At 39.5% G+C, this 18,156-nt stretch overlaps 1 protein-coding gene across 1 annotated transcript in view; it reads left to right on the top strand.

Annotated features, from left to right (window-relative positions):
- The window catches only part of spata17 (spermatogenesis associated 17), a gene marked incomplete at both ends in the record, with an annotated part of 22,811 nt that extends 4,857 nt beyond the window's left edge, over positions 1-17,954 (top strand). Inside the window, 5 exons of the mRNA XM_083919943.1 lie at positions 2,274-2,377; positions 8,353-8,476; positions 14,194-14,436; positions 17,030-17,178; positions 17,870-17,954. Of these exons, the coding sequence (XP_083776069.1) occupies positions 2,274-2,377; positions 8,353-8,476; positions 14,194-14,436; positions 17,030-17,178; positions 17,870-17,954 (705 nt within the window). The remainder of the gene's footprint in view (positions 1-2,273; positions 2,378-8,352; positions 8,477-14,193; positions 14,437-17,029; positions 17,179-17,869) is intronic.
- Positions 17,955-18,156: the final 202 nt, after the last annotated feature.

The following is an 18,156-nucleotide window of genomic DNA, read 5'->3' as shown; positions in this document are numbered from 1 at the left end:
GAACAAAGTATCCTCTGAATGCTATCCTTTATATCAATATCTGGGTGCTCAGGTTAAGCAACATTAATTTATTTTTTCTTCAGTGTTCATGGTCACCAAATGTTCTTGTTATCCCCTCAGCAGGCACTACTGCAAATAATAAATCATAACACTGTGGCTGTGACTGATGCTTTGGCACTTTTACACAAGGATATTGCACAGAGACCTTATATTTTTACAATTCTATATAGCCTACTCTTTTGGCTAACTGTTTCATTCTGCCTAAACCATTAAAGGGTTTTATAGGCCAACAAAAAATCCACTAGTGTTTATGGAAGAGGGTGTGTCGCCATCCAGCTAGACAGAGATGGTTGCAGTATTTTCATATAGGTGGAAAAGCCTGGAAATTGAGGGCTTGAGGTTTTACACTTAATAGAAACCCAAACAAATAAAGCTGACCACCCTGTTGTTTCAATAAATGTCACATAATAGGAGAGACATAGATCCAGGAGTAGTTTTTGACCCAGCTGTTTTAGGTCACTGGGTGGAAAGGTTAGGGGTGATGTCACGATGTAGAGCAGAGCAGAGGCTTCTGAAGTTGAAAAAAGAGGCCTTTATTAGCCATATGAAGTCACACAGTTTCCTTAAGGAAGCAATAGGAATTTTAATGGAAAATGAAATATACCTGAATATGGCAGCAAAGTGCTGGGTTTGAAGTCCACAGGGGCCAAAAGAGGCTTTTCTGTGTAGAGTATGCATTTTATTGTGTGTGTCTGTCTGGGTTTTCTACCATTGTAAAAAAGACACATGAACGTATTGATAACACTCTTGCCACTGCCCTTGTCTAAAGGTTTTGTCTCAGCAGTGATGCGGGTCCAAGAGCACTTCACTGTGTACCCCTGAAGAGTGCCATGGGTAGTGTGCAAATTAATACTAAAGAAGGTTAAAAGTAGTTGTAAATAATAAAAGGGTTTTGTGAAAGTATATCTAGCACCTAGACTTGGCCATTTTATGATGCCTAACGTTGAAAGACGAAAGAAGATTTCTTTTTTAACTTCAAAGTATGTTAAAGTAGTATTATTCTGGCAGGATTATGCACACTAAACTACAATCACATTTGGTTCCTCTGATACAAGCAATAGCAGTTGTCCATGTGAATGAAACTGAAATAGTGAGAAAGAGAGAGAGAGCACGACCCTGCTCAGCAATGAATGAGTGAAGGACATCTCTACTCACAGACCATCTTTTACGGAATAAATATTCAATGTGTAAATAGAGAGAAAGAGGGAAAGGGAGACACAAAGGGAGAAACAATCATCTCAGAATCCCCTTGTGACACTTCCTTTGAATCAATTTTGTTTCTTTTCTTTTTTCTCTCCCCTCCTGTTGTCTTTATCACGGCGTGGTAGCTAACAGAGGATAATGTATTAGGGCCGTAATAGAAACCAGTGTTTACATGCCGCGCCTCGGATTTGTATTAGATTCAACAGCATCGATTTCACTAGTCAACAAAGGTCAGCAAGAACTCGGGAGGCGGCAATTACTTTATTTAAAATTATCTATTGACTGGCAGATCAATGCTAATTCTCATTTTGCTCTTTGTTGTTTTTCCCCATCCTCCACTCCACCTCTTCTCTCATCTTCCCTCTTCTCATAGTGTGATTATTCTTTTACCTGCCATTGTTTTAATCTCCTAATTAGTCTGAAGGACATCCGCCCCCTTGCTTTAAAACGGTCCACTGGCGTGTGTGGGTGTGTGTATGTGGGTGTGTGTGTGTGTGTGTGTGTGTGTGTGTGTGTGCGCTAGCTAATCTGCAGCCTCCACAATCAATGTGGACTGATACAGTTAAATGTTTGGAGCTGTGACAGCTGTCTGTCCTCCCTTGGATGGTCCCTCCATTACTGCAGAGAAAAAAAAATTCTGAACATGGTTTAAAAGTGTTCTCCCATATATGTTAATACCAACATCTGTATTATTATTTGGTATTTTGTTTTTTTCAATGTGTATGTTAAAGTAATGAGATGAAGCAATGGCAACACATACGATGACATGTCTATTGAAAGAGCAAAATACATCTCAAAAAAGATCTAAAAAAACAGTAACATGTCATAATGCTTGACCTCACAGTCAAGAGCAAACCTGTTTAGTGTGAGTCATTTAAATCATTGCTATGAGAAATAAATCATCTCCTTCATATTTGTTAATAATTAAGCATCAGGCTTGCCAAACTGCCAGATTTCCTATACTGCATCTTGTTGTAAGAAAACCTCTGTCATGCTTTAATCCCTCACAGATCCAGCGGAGATGGAGAGGATTCTTTGTGCGGAAGTATATTCATAACTTCTATGCACGCAAGACCTATCTGGCAGGACTTTCCAGGAAAAACGAACTTGTCAGGTAAAAAAATCAAAATTGCGCAGTAAATCAGGATCAAGTGAGCCGACAGTTTGATTTAATTGCATTTGAATGAAAATGTCAGATACTGCCCATTAAGAGAGATGCCTCAGTAACAAGAAGTAAGCAACATGTACCTTTTTGTACAGGTGTTATTTTGAAAGGAAATTACTAAATACATTGCTTCACGTCTTCTGCTGTCTTTTCCCACTTCTCTACATTCTCTCACTCTCTGTCTTGCAGTGTTTATAGCATTTACCTTTCATGTTTTCATATTTTTGTCTGGGGACCAATACAGGACTTGGAAGGGAGTCAGCTGGTACACCTCAGTCAAGATCAATGGATTTGTTTAGTATTAAGGTGGTTGGTTAAAAGGTACCCATAACCTTAAAATGTGTGAGTGTGTGTGTGTGTGAGAACAGGGACAAGGGAAAGAGGAAAGGAAAAGTGTAGGAACAAAAAAGACAGAGGCAAAGAGATAGAGAGGAAAAAAGAGAGATAGAGAAGTTCTCTCAACTGCTCAAGGCGACGAGAGAGAGAAGTGAACGATGTGAAGAAATTAAAAATTAGCCTCTGATTTGAACCGCAGCTCGTGCATTAATAAAACATCCTGTGCTCCAGGGCTTACTGCTAGAGATATGCCATCTTTTATTTTTGACAAAAAAAACCATCACGTTTAGCTAATAGCCACATTTTTAATGTTGCTAATATATTTTATCGGAAAATATCTTTAGGCTTCTGCTAAAATTAAATGTAAATTTGTTAAAGTGCTCCTTGGATCACTGACTTTCCCCCTCGTGTCCCCACCAGCATTCCACCTTTCCTCCACAATCCTTGCCCCTTTTAGAGGTACGGGGAACTAGGCTGTTAAAGTCCATTAAGAGTGTTGCCACTTTGGTATTATATCACACAAAGAGAGACACACAATTTGAGTTGACACTTACATCAGTGATGAAAAATGAAGAATTGGTAATATTGTGCTTATATGTTTCATTTCCACTACGCCTTGCTTAAAACAGTCTTATCTACTATATAGCATATAGTATACTTTCATCTTCTTACATGGTAATTTAAAAATGCACAACAATTAAATACAGAGCAAAAGCAAAATGTGAAAGTAAAGAATTGTTATAAAAAAAAATAATGAAGGACCTTAAGATGTGATGTGATTTTAGTTTTGGTTTGGTCTTACTGTTTCATTATCAACTATGTGACATCCTCCGTCCCTTCACACACATATGCGCACACCGCCCCTCCTCCACAGTGGTTTGGGGTGTTGAGGTCACTTTCTCTCCAGTTAATCACATGTTTATTTAGTGCTGCCAGGGTCACGATCAATTAACGCGGTGCCGGCATTTATTTAAAAAATCCTTTCTGTGTTAGCCGCTGAGCCCTCAGATTGCATGCTGCCTGATCACTCACCGTGAAGAGGTCTGCTTTTTAATCCACAAGCGTTCTCCCTCCCTCTTGTAAGTCTGCCTGTCTGTCTGTCTGTCTGTCCAACCTGCTGCATAAATTATTCAAAGTTGGACTAATGATCCCCATTTAGTGCAGGCTGATCGGCTGCGCATGGTAATGAAATAGGAGTAATACATAGACTGCCGAACCTCTCTTTCTTCTCTTTGACTGTTTAAGTCTCTCTTATTCTCTCATGACAGATCTCCCCCGCACGAAACCATCTGTGTCATTTCATTAGGTACAGCATCCAGCTAATATACGCTACTTACACTACCCTCTTCTAGCCCCTGCCCTCACTCCGCATCCCTCCCTCAATCTCTGCTGCTCTCTTTCTCCTTCTCTTTCTCAGTCTATTTTGCTGTATATCTTTCTCTCCCTCTCTGCCACCGGTTCACTGTGCTTCAGTGTCCATCCTCATTCATCCTTCCTCTCCTTCTGCATAGCCTAATGAAGTCAGGACCCCGGTGAAGTCCCCACTCTGCCACAGTTTTCCTTGATACCCCAACAATTTATCACTTTGTCAGGGAGACACTTAAAGTTCCTGAGCTTTAATAAGGGCATGCAGTGGGACGATGGGGGCAATTAGGAAAGCGGAGCAAGCCCGCTTTGCATATATTTACTAAATGTGCTGGTGTCACCGATGCCGCCACCAACACGGCCTGTTGACTACATGAATTATTTCTCTATCTGCGATAAACAGCTGGGTAATTATTACTGCCATAATCAGATAAATAATTCTCCCTGTGATGTTGCACCAACATGGCAAAATCTTTTAACTCATCCTAAATAGAACAAGGGAGAATTTATGGACTTGGTGTTGCTGAGCAGTTTTTTTTTTTAAAGATTCTTCTCTTCTGGTGCTATGCTTTGTCTCTTTCTCTCTTGACTTTTTTCCCATCTCTCTTTACTCCAGCCTTCTTCGTTCCTCCCTCTCTTGTGTCCCTCTCAAGGACATTCATGAAAGGAGAGCTGCTATGGTGGAGAGAGTGCGGGCCTGCCTGCATGCCTGCCCTGTGATCACTCTCCGCTTCTATGCGTCAGTCTTTCTTTTGCTACTCTTTCTTTCTGATCCAGTTTGGGTGGAGACAAGTTCACTCCTTCAGTCTGATTGGATTTGTACTGTATATATTGTGTGTGTGTGTGTGTGTGTGTGTGTGTGTGTGTGTGTGTGTGTGTGTGTGTGTGTGTGTGTGTGTGTGTGTGTGTGTGTGTGTGTTTCGTGGTCTCCCTGTTTCTTTTAAAAAATACTTTGTAATTTGTAAATGTTTTTTTTTCTTTTTTAATATTAGGAATATTGATTGGAGATAATTCCAAGAATCCATCATTGGTTGCTTCCACGCCTCTTTTTGACATCAGTTTTACTACTTTAGTGTATTAGTTAATCAATCAGTCAGTCAATTAAATGGAAATACTGTGTTATGAGGGTGTTGAAGGCTCGATACATTGAGCCGGTCACTGTTTAAATTGACCGGCTGACTACCCCCTCTTTGCCAGCTATTGAATCATTTAATTGGAGCAATTACAACAGCCAATCAGGTCAAGTCTCCATTAAATATTTAGAACCTGGCCAATTAGCAACTCTGGTGCTGGCCTCGATGACCGCATGTGTGGCCTGCTGTCCCACAATGCCTTACACTCTGATATCCCATCAGCCCTTGACACCCCGTTGTGAACCATGGAGTAAATAATTGAGGAAGACGTAAGACATTTAGCTGTACTATATTAGCCATTTAAATAAGTTAACAGACCAGGGTGAAAATGTCAGTAAGAGTTTAAATTATTTGAAAAACTGTGCTTGATTAGCTTGTCCAACAGTTCAGTAGCCATCAAAAGTAATCTGTAGTCAAAGTGCTCATATTACATGATATGGCATCCGAAGCACATTATAACCATCCAATAATCATTATAATGGAGTATATGTTATAATGTGCAAAATAACTATAACTTAAATCTTTATATAAAATGACAATTTTGGCGCACAATGAAACTGTATAAGTTACTTATGAATGTAATGTAATGTACTGACATGATAATGCAATTAGAGCACATTCACAGTCATACTTTCTGCATTTTTTTCCACAGTGTGGTACTGGCTCGTTCAGGCAGCTGCAGCTGCTACCCGCTTAAAGACGTGTCTCTAGTAGTGGGGCTAAGCTTTGTGTATATTTTCCGTTTTTGTAGTATTAAACATCATAAAAGTATTTCTCATGTCACAGAAACCACTGAGAGTGAATCTTGTGTTATAGATGTTGCTCTATACTGTCGCTGATATGGTACTATCCACAACTTTTGCGAATAGAAGCAAAAACGAGTCAAACCATACTGTATAGTGGAAATGGAACCGTTTATCTCATGTGGAGCGGGTTTAAGACGATGACTGACACAGAATCGTCAGTGTGCTAAAAATTCAGTTAAGGCTTAAGAAACTCAGATCTAACTAGGCAACGCTGATATCAAATATGAATCAAGAGCAATGAACAAGGTGCCGACTTTGACGATGCAGCACTGTCATCATCGGCTGCGCCCGCCCATAACAGATAGTAAGATTTGATTGGTTTTGTCTTTTTAAGAAACACATTTTAGTGTACTTTTTAGCTTTAATTTGAGAAAGTTTTTGACCCAGCCACCGCAAAATGTACCAACTTGCAGGTGCCGCTCTGAGTAATATCTTGAATTAAAAAGTTGTAGCCTAAAGTGTTACTCACTTACGATATGTATTCTGAATTTCTTTCTCCTTTCTTCCTTTTTTTCTCTCAGTCTTTCAGTCTTTCTTTCTTTCAGTCAAATATACACACACACACACACACACTCAGGGTGCTGCGTGTCGAGCAAGGCTAATGAGGGTTGTATGTTGTGGCGGCTGGTTGGGTCGACACAGATCGAGGTGCCTTCAGCCGTTACAAATCTGTTTGGCTTTTGTCCACTACACAGCAATTAATAACATTGGGGCTGGGGGCAGGGAAGCAAAGGTCACCCATTCAGTCTGACACACAGAAACACACACACACATACACATATACACATTGGGGCATAGACATGTGGATGCACACACATGCTAAAGCTTGTGAACACATAATATGAACATTGATGGACACACACACACACACACATACACACACACACACACACACACACACACACACTGAAACAGTCACACTTAAACACTCAGACACACACAGACATATGAAAACAGGTCCTGACCCCGATAGCAGTTGCCAATTTTTAAGGCGGTATTAATGCATGAACAAACACAAATACACGCATAGACTATAAACATAAATATGCACCAATTGGTTTGTGAACTGTCCCCCAATAGACTAAAACTTTATATTTTACATTAATAAATAATATCCCTGTTAGCCAGGTGGACAAATAGAGGCCAAGAAACATCTCTATACACACACACACACACACACACAAACACACGCAGTGCTCTGCATATTTCATTTATTTTGTAATTTAATCTGGTGCTGAGGAAGGAATGAGAATGCAAAAGCAATGGGAACGGTGTTGTGATTTCTTTTTAAATGTCAGTAGTTGCAGAATGTGTTAACCTCACATTACAGACACACTATGAATATTCTGATTTCTCTGTGGAGGCCTGTAATTGAAAAGAGAAGTTGGCAAGAGAAAGACACAGTAGAGAAGAAGGAGAGGATAAAGGAGGGATATAAAAAGAAACGAAGGATTGTTGATGAGCTATGGCTAAACTCTTAATGGTATTGCTGTCGTGGAATTAGATTGGCTTTACTTTTAGCTGTGTCCGTGTGTGTATTTCCACATTACCGTGGCATGTGTGTTTTAGTAATTGTTTCCAATTCCCTTTTAAAGTTATTACCCCCTTGTAACAATAAGGCTGTGTGATTGCGGGATGAAATTGCTGTGTATGGGCTTTTAATGCATCCCATTTAGCAGGCTTTGCTTAACAGATGTCACAGACAGACCTGTCCTGACTGCTATGATGAAATATATCCATCATCTTCTCACTTATAGCCTCTTGCACTCTCACTTGCTGTTTTTCTTCCAAGCTGTCTCTTTCTCCTGTTTTTCTCCCACGGCTCCTCTATCTTTCAATGTCTGTCTCAGTCTCTCTCTTATCATTAGGCAGTTTTTTATCCATCTGAAGGACACTTCAGGGAATTGTCAGCCTTAGACACGAGGTTTTGTTCCAAATACACAATAGCATGTGCACAAATGCACTTGCATGAAGTTTACATATTGCATCAAGTCTTTGATTTATATAGTTTATATAGATAAATAGTCAGCTGAATCTCCAGATAATGTGTAAGATATAGATACAAAAGGTATCATCAAATCATTAGTCTCGCATTATTGCAAGTATTGTTTGGTTCAGTATCCAAACAGCCCTTGTCATCCAGCAAGCATACATGGGTGTACTGTATGAGTATAATTTGCTATTGCTATTTCTATCACGCCAATACCCATCATATAAGTGAATTAAATGGAAGTTTGGAATTTAAATAGCAAAGATATTTGTGAATGGTGTGTTTGCCCTGTAGGATGGAGCTGGATGAACTTGAAGAACTCCAGAAGAGAGAGAGAGCCTGTCTGGAGATGGTGAAGGAGCAGACAGCCAAGGTCTACCAAGCGCACCGGTTACACCACCTGCTCAGTACGAAGCAGGTAGATCAACAGGAACATAAACACATCTCACATACCAATATTTGACCAATTCATTTGGTTTGATGGCTTAATTTAAAGCAGCGTTTATGTTCAATTATAATAATGAGCATGTGAAAAAATGAACTCAAGCTACAAAGAAATAATATAGCTAGCAATACTTGTTTGAACCCAGAATTATATCGACTCTGTAAAACTATATTTTATTTGTTTAAACTTAAGATTGTATGTGGCACCTAGCACAGGGTAAGTGTTACATATATTAAATGTTATCACACATAAAAACATACTGTCCACAGTCATGCATGTACCGTATCTCTAGGCTCAATATCAATATCAACAATAGGTTGGTATAGTACTATTGTACTAATAATAGAATAGAATAGAATAGAAATACTGTATTGATCCGAAGATGGGAAATTGCAGTGTTAAAGCAGCATTACACACAGACACATCAAAACAGTAATATAAAAATACAATATAAAATATACCTAAAAATTCAAATGTATAAGTGGACTATTTGTACTGCAAATGTAAACATACAGTAATATAAGGTGCAGTGGAAAGATTAAGAGAAAAACATAAGGTGCTCCCGATTGTATTTTTCTGAACAACTCTTATTGTACAGTGTGATGGCATGTGGCAGGAAAGATTTCCTGTATCTGTCTCTCTGGAGCAGCCTGCGTGAGAAGGTGCTCCGCTGTCTGACCACTGTGTGATGGAGAGGGTGCTGATCATTGTCTATGATGGCTAACCGTTTGTTCAGCGTCCAGGTACAGAGCCAGGATTCTGGATGATTTTATCAAGTCTGTTGGTTTCAATGGCTCCAATGCTGCTGCCCAAACCCTTCTCCAGCTTCCACAGGAAATAGAGTCTGCTCATCCTCTTCTTGTACACAGCCTTGGTGTGTACAAGAAGCAAGTCTAGGCTAATATGACTGTGTCTGTCTGAAATCTTGTACTAAAATGCACATCCACAGCTTAAGATAGAGGGACCCAAATATGCAATTGCATAAGAGCTACAGATAAGGAGCTCCTCCAGAAACAGGCCTCAGAGCGCTTTCCTGACTACTTTCGTTAACACAGATGGGCTGTGTGTGTGTGTGTGTGTGTGTGTGTGTGTGTGTGTGTGTGTGTGTGTGTGTGTGTGTGTGTGTGTGTGTGTGTGTGTGTGTGTGTGTGTGTGTGTGTGTGTGTGTGTGTGTGTGTGTGTGTGTGTGTGTGTGTGTGTGTGTGTGTGTGTGTGTGTGTGTGTGTGTGTGTGTGTGTGTGTGTGTGTGTGTGTGTGAGAGTATGAGAGTGTGTGTGTGTGTATGCATCTTTGTGACTCCCCACTGGGATAATAATGAAGACAAAGCACACTGGTCACTGTTGATTCAGCACCACTACACACTCAGTCACTCTCTCTCATCTTCATGGCTGTGCGACCAGCATCGTCATCTTCTAGCTTACTTCCTACTTTCTGCTGGTATCCCATGGTTACCAAGACTTGAATATACACAATTTACAAACATTTTATCATTAAGAAAGTGCAGTAGAGTTTGCATTTTGACTCTCCAACTGCTTTGGTTTGGCTGATTTATGTGTTCATTGCTTTTATCATTTTACATTTAACTTTAATGGGAAAGAAAGCAAGGAGAAAAGTTTGCATGCAGCCCCCATCCCTCTCTCTCTCTCTCTCTCTCTCTCTCTCTGTCTCTCTCTCTCTCTCTCTCTCTCTTTCTCTATTTCTTTCTATGCATATGGTGGGGGACTCTTTCCCTTCGTAGCTCTGACCTTGTCAGCAGTGAATAGATGGCTCTCCCACACAGTTCATCCTTTCTCACTTCTCGGACCCCCCCCCCCCCCACACACACACACACAGCTTACCAAAAGGCCCCAAGTCCCCATGACAAAGACAAAGATGGTATGTTCCTGGGGTCAACATCATTGCTCTTCCCATAGTGAGGTTGGTTTCTTTTGGGCTTGCGTATGTGTGTGTGTGTGTGTGTGTATATGTTGGAGTGGCAAGAATTACATTTGTGTTTGTGTGTCCCCAGCTGTCTGTCCCTTCCTGTTTAATTCAGGTGTGTACAGTAATCCCTAATGCATTTTATAGACTGATACTGAACACTAAAACATGTCATTTTATATATAATGAAAATCCTAATAATGGAGAAATGAGTGCCACTTCTTAAAATGTTACTGAGTGGTTTATTAATATAAACAACTTTGAGGGTACATTGTGTTCAGTCAGCACACTATGATATGCTTGATTACCATTATCATGGATGGTTTGCCTTTTTTGAAGTGGGGTTGTATGAGGTACTCATCGATATCGAATGAATGGACAGGGGCACCATGCACGTACACTATATTCAGAATATATTCACCCCTTTACCTGTCCGTCAGACAGCCCTTCCCCTTCCTACGCATAAGCATAACTGTGCTGAGCACTGTATCACTCAACAGGGGGGGACTGTTTGGGGCAGACTATCCATGGTTCATGGAATAAACAAATACAAGGAAAAAATAATTAGTGATTATACAACGACAAAATAATTGTGTTCACTGTGGAGAAGAGGGGATCCCATATGCTATGCAGTATACAGAAGAAGAATGGTGACTAAAGGAGATAGAGGGAGAAACGTCTGTGGAAACTGAGAGAAAGTGGTATCTGACAGCAAGGTAAAGTGGTCAACGTGTTCTTAATATAGTGTGCATTTAAACTGAAATAGATTTTTGTGTGTCTTTCTTTAGGTGGCTAATATACGTTTAGAGTGCAGCAGTGCATTACTTAGCTTCCATGCTAACTGTCTTCTACTGTAGGTAATACACTAACTATCGATAAGAACTAACACTAACACATTTAGAAATAGCCTCACTATCTCTTTAAATGGGAATTTCACAGTTTTTCAACCTCTATTTTCCCATGTATTTGGAGATCTTTCCTGTTGACTTATTTTTCTGGAAGACGTGGAATGGGTGTGGAATTTGAGTGAGAGGAAGAAAGTAAGGGGAAAGTTTCTTATGTCAGATTACAGAAAGCCTATCTTTGTCCATCTTTCCATAATGTTGTCAGACATCTAAAATAACAATCTGAGCATGTGGCAAAAACATGCACTCTTACTGAAAGTACATTGACTGTCACCATTGCCCCATTTGATTCCACTGCAGCTCGTATTTGCAGCTGCTAGCTGCAGTACTCTTGCTCAATACTGGACCAATTGAAAAGAAAAAAGTTTTTCCCATTAGTCACTTGGATACAAATATAAAATGAAGCCCAGTTTAAAACATACCAAAATTCCCCTTTTACCTTGTAAAGACCAGAGCACATCTTTATACTATTTACACATTCCCCTAACTTCACACAACACTGTCTGGCTAGCCCATTATAATCTGCAATTATCATACCAAGGGACCAGTTGAGTATGTAAATGTATGTAAATGTCTTTAAAAGACAACATTTAGAGATTTATTATTTATTTTTTTAAACTTTTAGGCTGTGAAGTCATGTTGTAATTCTGCAAATGAGGGCCTTACAGGGCTAATGGAGAGTGTGAATGCAAAGGAACACATTGATTTAAAACATTTATTGCATAAGTATAATTGATTGATTGATTGATTGGTTGGTTGGTTGGTTGGTTGATTGATTGATTGATTGATTGATTGGAGGAATACGGTATCAGCAGATGGGGGTGGTGCAAGCTTCAGTAATGGTTCTCTGGAGACAGAATGGTAAACCACAAATATAAAGTACCCAAAGTAGTCTTTCAATGACCTACAATGTCCCATTTGTGAAATATAATTAATGCTTGAGTGAACACTGATGTATAATTACAAATGAATACAATGAGAATAAAATGAATTGCAGAAGAATATACCTTTTTAGGATTATGAATAACTGTCTGGTGCCAATATCTATTTTATTTTCTGTATTGATTCAAAAGGTTGCATTCCATTAGTCATATTTAGGTTTACATGTGCACAATTATGCAATGACTGCAAATGTTGAACAGCAATGGTTCTGGCTGCTTAAATGATTACAGAAACTGAGAACTACCCTCAATGATTCAACTTTTGCTGGTATATGTTGCCTAAGGTTCTTCTCTTATACCATCTGAAAGGGAAATACCTTATACATTGTGTAAGTAGTTGTAGATGGCAATAATGGAGATAAACAGCTATGACACTCAGCTAGTTGTGACTCTGGCATATTCACATTAAAATCGTTTTTTAATCCATATGTGCCTTTTGGTAACTAGAATCATGAAAATTGCTCAAGTTTTAGGTGCTGGTCCACCCATTTTGACCTAACAAAAATAATGCATTGGCTCTATCTATTTAAGATAGTGACCCATAAGTTAAAAAAAAAAAAAACAGTTAAATAAATTAGGGTCATTGGAGTTGAATTAATTTCTTTCTACTCATTCTGAAACACTTGACATTTACAATCAAAAGTACTCATGGTGTAATAATGAGACATTTACTAATTAACCAGTCTGTTAATATGTTATTTTAAAAAGAGTGAGGTTTGGGTCGATATAGTTGGAGCAATTTCCCACTTATGCCCTTTCTCTCTCCTCTCTCTCTCTCTCCTCTCTCTCTCTCTCTCTCTCTCTCTCTCTCTCTCTCTCTCTCTCTCTCTCTCTCTCTCTCTCTCTCTCTCTCTCTCTCTCTCTCTCTCTCTCTCTCTCTCTCTCTCTCTCTCTCTCTCTCTGTGTTGTCCCCGTCTTTTAGAGTGGCCTAAATACTAAGGAGTGTTATTAGCATATAGAGTAGATACAGAGTCCTCCAACTCAAAGCTTTGGTCTGGTAATTAAGACACAGGCAAAAGGATCACTGTGATTTGAATAATTATTACAAAGTCCGTCTGTGGCAAATCTCTACCCCACTTCTGAACAGGGGAGGCAGAGTTCTGTGTGTGTGTACATGTGTGTGTTTTTGTGTGTGTTATTCTAGTGAATGAATAGATTCAAGTATTGTATTATACAACATTTGACACAGATGCAGCTAGGTTGTCCCTGTAGTCATTTGTTGTTATCTATCTATCTGTTTGAAGTGGACACACTGAACTGCTCTTGCCAAATATTTAACCTGGCAAAACCATTTGGTTGGCCAAGAGCCATGGTGTACGTGTTTTAGGCAGCGGAGATCAACAATTGTTGTCAGCAGGGACACAAAATGATGAATTTTACAAAGTTTAGGTTAATATAGATAATAAGAAGGGCAAATATTTGATGAAAAATTGCCCGTAATAGTTAAAATGACTAATAGTTTTTGTTTTTATTTTAAGCTGTCCCAGGAGGTTGCCTTTCTATTATTTTATGGTCCCCATGATGAACAAAACTACTTTTTGATTTTCCCAAACGGAAAATAAATTTGAATACATTATAATGTTTGGGGAGTTAAACACCCACGAGGACATCCTGGTGCCTCAAATCCCATGGAGAATAATCCAACTAATAATAATAATGCAACCACAACGTCCTTGCTTTCATTCACGATGGGGACATCTGTTGCATTCATCCGTCTTTATGTTTCCATGATATTTTCAGTTGCACTACACTACAGCAAAACATTGTTTGAAAATAAATGAGTAGCATTGAGTAAGGGCAATACCCTCATAGCTAGTCAGAAATACATTTCATGCATGGTCAGTGGCTAAATGTATGCATTCAGTCATACCACATTACTCATACCGATACTCTCTCACTTTCTTTCTCTCTCTCTCTTTTTCAGTGTCCAGGGGTCTTCAACTCTCCATTTAGGCCAGCCCCCCATGAGATGGAACTGCTGCTGAGGCAGGTCAAGTACCAGGCCCCTACCAGACTGGCCCCCAGGGGCAGGGCTTGCCTCTTGGGCATGCCTAGCCCAAAAGCCCCCAGTTTCCCTGCGACTCTTGGATCCCCATGGACCAAAACTACTGGAACCCGCTGCTCCTCCAGGCCTATACTGCCCCCCATTACAAGCAAGAAACAGCAGGTGAGACGATGAAGGCTAGACTACATGAACAGGTGGAGGCAGAAAAACAGAGCGCAACAATATAAAAGAGAATATAAAAGAGACACAGGCTACAAGGGGGAAGAATGAGAAGAAATAAAAGCAATAAAGCATGCACAAGAGTCCCACTGGAGATTACCCTTGATGAAATCAGAGATCCTTTAAAACTCCTTTTAAAGAAGAATGACATCATTAAAACACGACTGACAGCTCTCTTGGGGGCTACGGCACAGAGCTGTTTAGTGTAGTATTTCAATGAGTACTATATGTGTGACTGTGTGGCTACGAGTTGCTATTAAATGTTTGTTTACCAGTCTGTCCCATGCGCAGATCTTATTTGTGGTCGTCATCAATTCAATGTGGCTTCTCCAGCCAGTATTATCTGTGCTGTGACAAGCACACACAGGTATTACTATTGTAAATTTGATATTATATATATACATATATATATATATATATATTTTTTTTTTTTTTTTTTTTCTGTTTTTCCAACTATATATGTTGTCTCTTTAATATTGTTTTTTTTTAAATATGTCGTTTGTATAGCTGGAGTTTGCAATGAAAATAATTTCCCCCTTGGATTATTAAGTATTTCTGATTCTGAGCTTATCAAGTTATGGCAAAACATCATGCTTTCTTACACAGCGACATGGGAATCACGTTTAATTTAATAAATCATAGTAACATTGCGTGTGTGTGTATGTGCGTGTGCGTATGTGTGTGTTTGTGTGTTGATTATTTGATGTGGAGACATTTCACCATTTGTGTTATTTACGCTCCGTAGCTCTTTATAGAAAAGCACTTTCCCTATTATTAGTTTCTAGTAATGTAAAACATAAGTGAGCAGAAATGAGGCGTGGATCTGTCTCATTTTCTTAACTGCACACACACACACACACACACACACACACGATTAGTACAGGAAGTACCCCTTTCTTTCTTTCTCACTCACCCCAAGACCCCACACCCCCTCCCTCCCTGGTGTGATAACTATCTAGTGGTGATGGATAAGGTTGAGGTGCTGGCTGTGGAAGTGGTCAGGCCAGGCCACCGATCCCGTGGTGATAGGAGCAAGGACAGGGTCCCCGTCCCTCCCTCTATCTCTCCCCCGTCATCCTCTCTCCTTTTTTAACTGCAAACAACAACTGAAGGTCACCTTAAACAAAGCAACATTTAAGTTAATCTGCACTGCACAAAGTTTACAGATCACTCTCACAAAAGAGTACACACTTGCACAAGTTACATATAGTGATGCATGTTTAGATGTTGCTTTGTTATTCTTCTTCACCAGACATATAAAAGTTAATATCTGTTTAGTGTTTGTGACTATAAAATGTCTTTGTGTGTAATAGTCAACATGTCATATTAAAACTACTAATGGATTGTGAAAACAGCATTCCTGCTATGCACTGCAAACGGCACTGTCACCCACGTCTTTTGTATATTGTGTAAAATAATATGACCCATCAACCTAATTTCCCCTCTGCATCATTAAAACTAGAATGAATAAACACAGGTGAGTGTGTTGACAATTTGTAAATGTAACCTTTTGAGACAGTAAGCATGCTATTTCATACTGTAGATATCAATTTTATTCAAAGCCTTTAGTAGTGGGATGAACATGATAAAGTCTCGGGGGGCACTGGCACAAAAACGTGTCGCTAAAAACAACATTTCTTTGTCTTTGTAACTTGGATATGTCAGTAGACATCAGAAACCCATCACTCCAGGGTAGTAGCCACAATGTCAAGAAGATGTACAAGGAATAAAATTGACAGACAGTTGTGTAAAGTTTAACTGACCTGTTTGTAACATTTGGTCGAAAAAAATCTGTGTGCAAGTTGTTCAAGAAAAAGGATATACAGTATATTTTATGCAACTGCATTCAAATCAGTTTAAGACGGTAATGATTTAACGTGAGGCTTGAGAATTATTGTTTTCCCTATTCATTTTATGCTCTAATAACTTATAGTAACAACTTAAGGGAAGGTAAAGTCTGAAAAAAAACATGCATGTCTCTTGAGGCTTATCATACTATACTGTGTGTATGTTTATGTTTTCTCCTCTTTTCACCATCTTGCTTATTCTTTGTTGTTCCTCTCCTCTCTCTGTGTCCCTCACTTTTACTCTGGCATGCTCCTGGCCTCCTCTTTCTCTCACCTGATATATTTTCTTCACTCTCTTTTTCTCTCTCCCTCTCTGCTTCTGTCTTTGTCTCTGTGTCACAGGAGGCGAGATAAAGAGGATTGGCCTCTGGTTTTAGCTGTAAGCCATCACTACCTGTGGGAGAGGGATCAGGGAAAGAAAGAGGCGGGGGTCTGAAACAAAAAGATACAGCGATCATTATCTGATTCGTGTGTGTGTGTGTGTGTGTGTGTGTGTGTGTGTGTGTGTGTGTGTGTGTGTGTGTGTGTGTGTGTGTGTGTGTGTGTGTGTGTGTGTGTGTGTGTGTGTGTGTGTGTGTGTGTGTGTGTGTGTGTGTGTGTGTGTGTGTGTGTGTGTGTGTGTGTGTGTGTGTGTGTGTGTGTGTGTGTGTGTGTGTGTGTGTGTGTTTTGGTGGTTGTGATTATTCCAGGGTCTGTTCAGACAACCAGGGGAACTGTGGGAGCAGCGCGTGCATTGTCCTGACCTGACGTTAGGTTTGCAGACCTCTTACACGTACTTGGAGGAGGCCCAGAATCAACTTCGACAGCACAAGTCCATAAAACTCCCCATTGGCACATTGTGAGAATGCTATTCAGAGAACAAATTAGAGAACAAATTGTAAATCTTGATTTATTCTGAAATACTGTTATTTTTAAAGCTTTTTTTTTGGTGAAAAAAACTGAGCAAAACACAGTAACCATTGTGTCAGAAGAGAATATTTAAACAGTGTTTTCTTAGGGCTCTAGGATTAAAAAAAATTAACAGGAAGTGTAGGGGCCCTTGCTTTGAATGACTTCAGCACATCTGCGCCCACAGGACATCACTAGTTTCTCACACTGCTCTGGTTTGATCTTGGTCCATTCTTCTTCAGTCTCTTCCACAGTTCGGTAACTGTAGTGGGTTTCTTAGCCATAACTTTGTTGCCAAGGATTTCCAAGAGATTCTCTATGAGTACCACGGCACACAAAATATAAAAAATGCTCCCTCCTTTTTTTTATGAGCAACTTGCACACATAGCTGGTTCAGAAAAAAGTCAATGAACACATGCTCTGCAATCTTTGGTTGAAAATATGATTGTAGATCTGCTTTTTTTTTTTATAGCTTTGGTACTTTCCAGATTCTGATATTATATCGTATTAAGTATTGAACTATTGATTTTTAAACTGCTCAACTTAATATTATATATGATGTTTTGCTAAAGACTAACCTGAGCTGAAGTGAAACCGTTATGACAATTTTGTCATTATTGCACTTCTTCTTTGCCAACCAGAGGAACAGGAAGTATGCTCCACCATCTTAGCACCAGCAGGAAGTCTTTTACTCAGCCAGCTTACGCCAAGAGCTTCAGAGAGTAGATTACACAAAGACTCCAAGAGAAGGTAGGTTGAAAACATACAAATAAAAACATGCTCATTAATATTATTATTTTCATTTAGTTATTGGAGATACCTACCATGTCCCCAAATTAAGTTGCACACCTATCTAGCCGTCATGCTGTACAGAGATACATAGCAGATGAATGCCTTCTTTTCTGCCTGGCCTCAACACACACAAACA

Source organism: Echiichthys vipera, assembly GCF_963691815.1.
Source record: "Echiichthys vipera genome assembly, chromosome: 1".
Lineage (NCBI taxonomy): Eukaryota > Metazoa > Chordata > Actinopteri > Perciformes > Trachinidae > Echiichthys > Echiichthys vipera.
The sequence above is the reverse complement of the archived record's forward strand: the minus strand, read 5'-3'. Positions and strand labels throughout refer to the sequence as shown.